Here is an 8,351-nt window from a genome sequence, read left to right on the forward strand (position 1 = left end):
TATTCTCAGTTATTGTTTTTTTCCTCTTGGATAGATTGTTATTTATGTACACATGAAAGAAAATGTTGGTATATTAATTTCTGTCTTCCTATAGCTACGTATTTCAATCAAAAGAGATTTTAAGTACCGACATTTTCTCATATTAAAACCAAACATTAAAAGGTTAAATTTTTAAATTGGACTTTAGAACATCTTGATATTACTCTGCAGAGTTATTTTGCAGATATAATGAAGAAAATGTGCATAAAAATCTATTCAACTATAAGAATAAACTAACAAATATAAGAATTTAAGAATGACAAGGAAAAATCTGAAATTTTTTAGTGTGCTTGACATTTGGAGAAAAAAGCCTAATAATAGTGAAAAAGCATAAAATCCCTTAAAATTTTGTCCGCGATAACGTTAGTACCTCACTGGTAATACGTGGATGGGATTCCATCAGCAATTTCAGTTCATTATTTTTAACATTTCTCAGTATTTTATTTTAAGGTTCATCCCCAAGATCAAAATTTTCATTTTGGACTTATTAAACTTCTTTATTTACAGACAGCATCAAGATATACTGAACGAATTTTCCAGTTGCTTCCGCAGCATTTCCATGCAGGTACAGCTCATAAAATATATTGAGCCCTTTCGTCACACAGGGTTGTAGAATTTCGTATGCTTGCGTGACATAAACTCACGAACTCTAGAATACTAAAAAGGGATTATCCTCGTATGTTTAACTTCAAACAGACAGAGTCAGAAGATGGGTATAAATATGTAAATAACCCTTTTATTCGATCGCAAAGAATTAACAATCGACCCCGCTTGGGTTTATATAAGCCAACACTTCTGGCTTAACTTAAGTTAAGCCAAAAGCAAGTAATGTTGAACTTAAAATAAAATGCAATTCAGATTAACCTAACGGATCACAGGATAACGTAAACAGGCAGAAAGGCTCTGGTTCGTAGAAGCCGGGGAGATGCGCTTAATGGCTAGAAGCACTCAGTGCCACGGAATCAAATCGCTGGCCTCAAGTAAGCGGAACTCGCTCTAAAACAAATAGCGAAATCTTCGCTTAGATAGCACTTCTTTCTCCTTTAATCTGTATAAACGCGCTTTATCTAATTTATAATCTGACATGAAAAGTGTGGGTGAAAAGAGAGTGACAACTAATTAAAATTAATAATGAGTTAAAAATAAATAGATAAATCCTCATAACCGTCATGGGTTTAATTCCTTAATTTTCGTTAATTTTTCTTGCTGATTAGTTGCTAATTAATGGCAAATGGAATGCATTAGTGAATATTTGTTTAAGCTGTATGAAATATAAAAGGCATAAATTGTATTTTGTTGTTCTTTTAGGTAGTTCTGGCTTTGTACATACTGGGCATGAGTATCGTCGTTATCAAGTATGTTCGCACGGAACGGTACGAGGCAAGACTTACCCGACTTTTCCATGATCTAGTAAGGAGGGACAGATTCTTTCGGCTGTCCAGAAGACGGTCTTCCTTACCTAAATGTGGTCTAACGATAGCTGCTAACATCGTTGAAGATGACTTACCTTTATCACCGATTGTGCCGGTTCCAGACGTCAGTGAACCGGTTGATATAGAAAGTAACCTCTGACATGGGGAAGCCGTCTTGGAAGCAAGATTTGATTCGGAGAATTGCCAGTGAGCTTCAAGAAAATATAATCGATATCCTTCGAACAAATAACTTTTGACAGAACATGCTTTATTTTCGACGTATCACTCGTGCGGACGAGTTTTAAACAACTATATTTATACATGAGATTGTGTACCTAAATGCCGGTATGTTTTAAATGTAGCAGACTACGTTGTTTCAATTGATACAAAACTAAATCAAATGAGCAGTCCTGATTCATAAAAATATCCCGAAATGGCGATATCAAGAAAAGGTGTAGTGATTATGTTTCCTGAAAACTGTTTCACATTTTCTAGAAAATAATATGAAAGGAAGCATAAAATATTCATCTGCTTTTACCACATAAAAGATTACGTAACCGCTTGCTCCATAGCTTCACTTACCCGTCCACTCTTATATCGAAGCTTCCATTATTTCCCATTTTTCTTATATAAACTTTAATACAGAAATTAGGATAAAGTAAGGTACCATCTAGTGTAGTGACAACATAGTGCAACAGGTCTACAATTTTTTTTCCTTCTATTCTCCCCCAGTCAAGATGCATTATTAACAAGGCGAGGAAATTAAGAGTAAACGGAAGTTGTGGTACTTTAAAATGGAGTTCTACGAGACTGGTCTTTGAGATTGGTTGAGGGAAACAGCACAATTGTCTAATAGAAGGAAGGAAAATGTGAGAAAGGAAATGTAAAGTTAACTGAAGGAGAAAATAATTTAATGAGGTATTAAATATTCATAAAATGAAAAGTAGTGAGATTATAAATAAGACTTCATTTTAAATTTCTTTTCTCTTTTGTTGTAATTATGCTTCTTTATAACTCAGATTTATTCCGTTGTTCTTTGCTTTTAAACTTCCATTTCTACCGCTTTAATGTTTTGTTCAATATATAGATTTAAATGTGTGTGTACGAATTTATTATTCTATATAACAAATTTCTGGAATTCTGTTTTATTGCCTAACTATGATATATATTTTTCCTTAGCATAATGCCATAACACGTTTTGCTGATTATTTTCTTTCATACGCATTTTCTACGTTATTTGTCGTTGGTTTGCTCATTGTTAAGAAGTACAGGGACATATAAGAAACATTTTGTGCAGAAATCGTAACTTGACTTTTGTCAAAACCTTACGACCATGAACACTTTTGTTACTTTAAACACTTTTTTGTTAAAATAAAAATTTCGCAGTTTCGTGATCTTGGCGTGATGCTGATAAATTTAGAAATACATGCATACAAAATAAATACGTGCGGTAGAATGTTTCCAAGGCAGTTAGAGTCAATTATCATATAAAAGTATCACAGAAAATCATAAATAAATTATTTATGAGAATTAAATATTTTTAGATAAGATAACACGTTGCGTCTGACTTCACTGCACATTTTCACAATATTGGCAACTTAAAATTTGATTTGCGAGACACCGTCTTGATGAGAAAATCTGATAAAAGGTATATCGGTAAGAGCCTAAATATTGATAACGTAAAACCTTATGCTTTTTACAAATTATTCAGCTCCAATTCCAGCATAATGTATATGATGGTAGTAGTGTTTTCATGTTTCAAGGAGATTTTATTACTTTTATATAATAGCCGAAATGTTTACATTTTGATGAAAGTTAACATTTAGTTACGATGTCATTGAAGTGAAACAATTAATTATAGTAAATGATTTCACTATTCTTACAGCATAAAATACGAACCTGTGACAGGAATAATATTGTAACTATTTAAATATATTTGAATGTATCTTAAGAAGCAAAAAGCAGTTATATTGAAAAAATCAATATGGTTATGATATAAACTAAATTTATATTATGGAATGTTTTTAAACTTCGAAGCTAGAACTTATTCTTAAATGAAAGGACAACACTGCGGGTTTCGAAACATTAAACTTACTTTTTTATTCGAAAGATACTTTTTACTCAACCCTCATACCGTTCCAATATCCTAAGTAAATGGAAAAATGTTTCTTATTCCAACAAATATTTGAATACTGAAATTTCTGACGATGCAGCTCAGTTACCTGAGGATATATATGGGATATAAGTATCTTGCTGCACCCGGTTTTTAGAAATGTTCGAAATCTGGAAATTTCACTTGTCAAGCCGTTTTTCGTCATTCTAATCTTCCAAATCCTAACGCAAAAAAACGTTAATCTTTTCAACTCAAAGCGGTGCAAATATTAGTTTTATTTATGACCAGTAGAATAATCCTTTAAAAATAAAAACAAAGCAAAACTTGATGAAAATCTAAGACATTCAAATAACACAACCATCAAGCGTAATATTAAAATGATTATTTAATATATCAAGTTTTGGGGGTTGCAACCATTTCTCTACTAGTTAAGTGTATAGGAACCTTGTGAACTGGTACGCGAATAATCGCTTTAGAAATGTTTAGAAACAGAAACGTAAACTCAAGAAGAGTTAATTATCTTTTATTTCTCAAAATTAGAACTGTACAGTCCGCTTCTTCCTTATAGCGTACAGAACGCCTCTACTTGGGCTTGAACTCAAGCGTACTAAGAAATCAAACTTAACTAATGTTTAACTAAAAAGATTTAGCCGAAGCTATCAAAATTCTAAGGAGTTGCTTCCTAAGTGTTAACTAACTGGTGAAGCTCTCAAGGGCTTGAATTATGGCCGAGCGTAGTAACAGCTTAGAGAGCGTGTAGCCAAATGGCAAACGCGCGCTAGTCAGAATCTCTGGCTCTCTAACGACGTCAGCAGAACTTCCACTTAAACAGCGCTCTTCCTCATTTGCATTAACCGGGATTCTAAAAGCACACTATGGCAGGAAATTGTAAACTTTATCAAAAATTGGTTAAAGGCTTAGAGAATTTTAAATATATAATAAAACAAATTCCAAATTTGGGCTTCCGAATGCCCATATTCGAATGGAGGATTACATTATTGAAAATTCGATGTCTCTAGATACCGTCGTGTTTTCACAGTGCGAGAAACATACATACATTCATGCAAATTCTTCATTATTTAACTTCTTTAAGTATAATGCAGGGCTCTAATATTTGATGGCAGCAATTTGAAAAGTGAAACGGACATTCAGAGTTATACGACGCAAAATTGCGAAACCGAAACAAAGGGACAACACTCCTTTGGAATAAATATTAAGAGAGCATAAATTTAATAATGTTTAAAGAAACTTTATATTACATAATTATAGTTAATCTGGATAATCGTCAGCTTTTCTATTATTTGAGCTTTACAACTTTTACAAACAATTAAATTTTACAAACTGTAGTCCTAAATTTATTTTTCCTTAAACTATATTAGCTAAAATAGCTTAGCTTCGGCTAAATCTTTTTAGTTTTCGTTTTCTTTTACATTATTTTTTTGTGCGACAATTTCAAACTGGAAGGAGTGAAAAGATTCTGGAAAGTTCTACGATTCAGATTTTAAAAAAATATATAATTCTTCTAAAAAATTTAGAATTCAGAATTATCTCTGCCTTAGAAATATAATGTTGCTACTCTTATGTATACAGCAATGTAAAAACATTAAGAACTCATCTGTGTGAAAACAAACAAACAACTTACATGTACCGAGAAACAACTGCATATGTTCGATAAGACAAAAGCGAAATGTTTTTATTTCTCATGAATTTCGTATTTTGTTGAATAATAGAATAATGAAATAGGAATAAAGCTTCCCAAGTGTAGTAAGAATTTTCTGTGCGGGAAAAGAAAAGAGGTCGTTTTGTAAGCGAGTTAATAGATGATGATTTATTAATTATCATTACCGTAGTGCAAAAGGCTAAATGAAGTAATGAATTTTATAACACAATACACAAATGTTTCGTGCACTACTTTACAGTAACTGTATTTGCACAAAGGTTCCCCTCATCGTTATGTAAATACGAAAGTGTGCACAAGAAATAATACGCTTCAAGACCAATATAGAGCACTGAATCTGACCCTTATTTGATCATGTACTTATATGGTAATTCTGTTTTTACGTACAAATATTTACATCTTTGTACTAAATGCACTTATATATTTTAATATATAAATATCGTGATAGATAACACAGTAGGGAATTTGCGTTCCAAAAAACACTTTCGATGCAGTTCAGATTAATAATTTCCCTTTCATGACTATCCCAAGTGGGTATTTAGTAATATTTTTAATTCGAAAAAAACCGTTTGAAGATTTCCGGTAATGAATTTTAAGCGATTCTTTAAACATACACAAGAGGCATTTTTTAGAAAATCTTTCGAGTAATCCAAAGGCATTTAAATTCATAAATTTTTACAATCCGTTATGTCGAAATCAAGGATATTTTGTGATAAAATATAAATATTGCCTTACTCTATGATACACATAAAACGATAAAAACTTTATAATCATATAATATTGATATAAAAATATTCAGTACATTACATGTAAAACGATTTAAAAAAGACAAATTACTATAAGAAATTTAAGGTTGTAAATATTTCGAAAATAATAGAAAAAACTGTCATAAATATTTATCAATGCATTTTTTATATGTTAACGCGTAAAAGCTCTGAAATGCAGACAACGTAGCTCTCAGAAAAATCAATGGAAATGGGTAAAATCAGTCTTCGAACTCTGGACATTTCTAAAATTTATAACATGTTATATTTATTTCAGTTTAATTCTAAACATTAGAAACATCATTTAAATTCTAAGTACACATTTATTCGCAGGAAAAGTAAAAATTTGAGACCTTGATTAGAAATACTGTAAGGAATTAAATAATTTTAAAAAAAAGGATGAACATCTTTTCTCAGGATTTACATCAAAATTCGGAAAAGGTGTAACAATTAAGGAAAATACACCTTATTATAGTATGACAATATGGAAGACGTTTTCACTGTTATAAAAACGAATATTTAGAAGTCTTAAAACAGATACTAGGGATAGAAATAATATATAAAAAAGGACTTTATAAAATAACAAAAATATTAGTATAACTTTAAAGACTTTACATAGTATCAAAAAACTGTAAAATTTAGTAAAAATTTTAAAACTTTAAATGTTAGTAAAACATTGAAATTTTTTATTGAACTATAATAATAAGAAACGCACAGTAAATTTTGAAACATAATCCAGATAAAAAAATAAATATATAGAACTGGCGAGAAATTAAAACAGCATCTTAAAAAATGAAAATCTGAAAGATTTCAGATTTTAAATTACGCCCAAAGAGACGTTTTTTAACATTTTGTTTGATACCTTTATTTATTAAATTTCATGTTCTTCGCACTTAAGCCATAAAATTCAGTTCAACAGCAATAAGTAAAAATTATTTAATTTTAAATTGAGCATATATTTAGAATTTCCGATACATAGCGGAGTCATGCGCTGGAGATAAAAATGCTTTTTTCTGTACAATGTTGCCATTGCTCGCTTTAAAATCCTTGTGTCTGTTAATCAAAAATTCGTTAAAGTTTTACAAAACATAATCGATCATAAAACAAATTCCAAATTTCAAATTTGGGCTTCCGGATGCCCATATTCGCAGTAGGATTACGTCATTCAAAATTAGATGGCTCTAGGTACCGTTGTTTTATCACAGTGCGAGAAACATGCATACATTTATGAAAATTCTTCACTAGTTGATTTCTTGAATATGATACAGAGCGATAATATTGGGTGGCAACAGTTTGAAAAGTGAAACGGACATTCAGAATGATTTGACGCAAAATTGCAAATAAATCAAAAATATTTCCTAAAGCTAAATTTGATTTCTTTTTTATAAAAGTTTAAATTAAAATAAAAATTTTCTCTTTGATAAAAAAATTCTTTTTAATTAAAACTTTAAATTAAAAAAATAAAAATAAGTAAACATTGTCAGTATATTTTTGACTCTGTCTTAAGTTTGTGCATGTTACAATAACAACAAAAACAATCTCGTATGTCACATATAGTGAATTTCAGATGCTTATGTAATTTTTGTGAAGACTGTTTGCACAAATGTATGTCTTTTGGTAAAATGTAAATACATATTTTACTTATCGAAAATATTAAAATGATGATATAAAGCAAAACGAAGTCTACAGAATGCGGACTTCATTATGTTTGTATAAGCAACATTTTTTTTGAGAAACTAGGTTATAATGCTGTAGTGTTATTAGTCTCTTGGAGAGCGTAAACTTTCCAAAACATTGATACTTTCTTTTAGAATATTTTTTTTGCTATTTGAGAAACATTGGTGGCATGAACTAGCAACTCTTCCGTGGTTTCTTGTATGCACCACTTAATGTCGTATATGAATATCATTTACCAAAAAAGCAAACATTTGCTTTTTGTAAATGTCAAACCTCTTACTAGAAAGTGTTTGTTGCGTGAAAAGTGTTCACATATAAATGACTAACATCATAGTTTAATGATGTTTCCTTAAACGTTACCGATATTTACAGCACATCGGTAATAAAATGTATGTTAAATGAACAACATTTGTACTATTTTTGCTGAATTAGCTAGAACACTTAAGGTTATTGCCGAATTACAACTCTTTCCCTACTGCCTTAAAAACATCTGTTTGTAATGTTCTTGATACTTCATGTTTTCTACACATGTCATAAATTCAGAACATCTTCAGGTATTGTTAATAATTAATATAAATGAAATATTATCATAGTTGTAACCTTTATTTAAGGATGGATTATTTAGTTATTTAATGAGTACTGTTCTGTTATCGGGACCAGAATTGTCG

General features: G+C 30.5%; 1 protein-coding gene across 1 annotated transcript in view; it reads left to right on the forward strand.

Annotated features, from left to right (window-relative positions):
• Window positions 1–2,549, forward strand: part of LOC118182931 (uncharacterized) — a 169,148-nt gene extending 166,599 nt beyond the window's left edge. Inside the window, exon 4 of the mRNA XM_085814143.1 lies at window positions 1,348–2,549. Coding sequence (XP_085670269.1) covers window positions 1,348–1,611 — 264 coding nt within the window. The 3' untranslated portion in view covers window positions 1,612–2,549. The remainder of the gene's footprint in view (window positions 1–1,347) is intronic.
• The last annotated feature ends 5,802 nt before the right edge of the window (window positions 2,550–8,351 follow it).

This window comes from Stegodyphus dumicola, chromosome 3, assembly GCF_044657685.1.
Source record: "Stegodyphus dumicola isolate Sdum_Otavi_A_Nest chromosome 3, ASM4465768v1".
NCBI lineage: Eukaryota > Metazoa > Arthropoda > Arachnida > Araneae > Eresidae > Stegodyphus > Stegodyphus dumicola.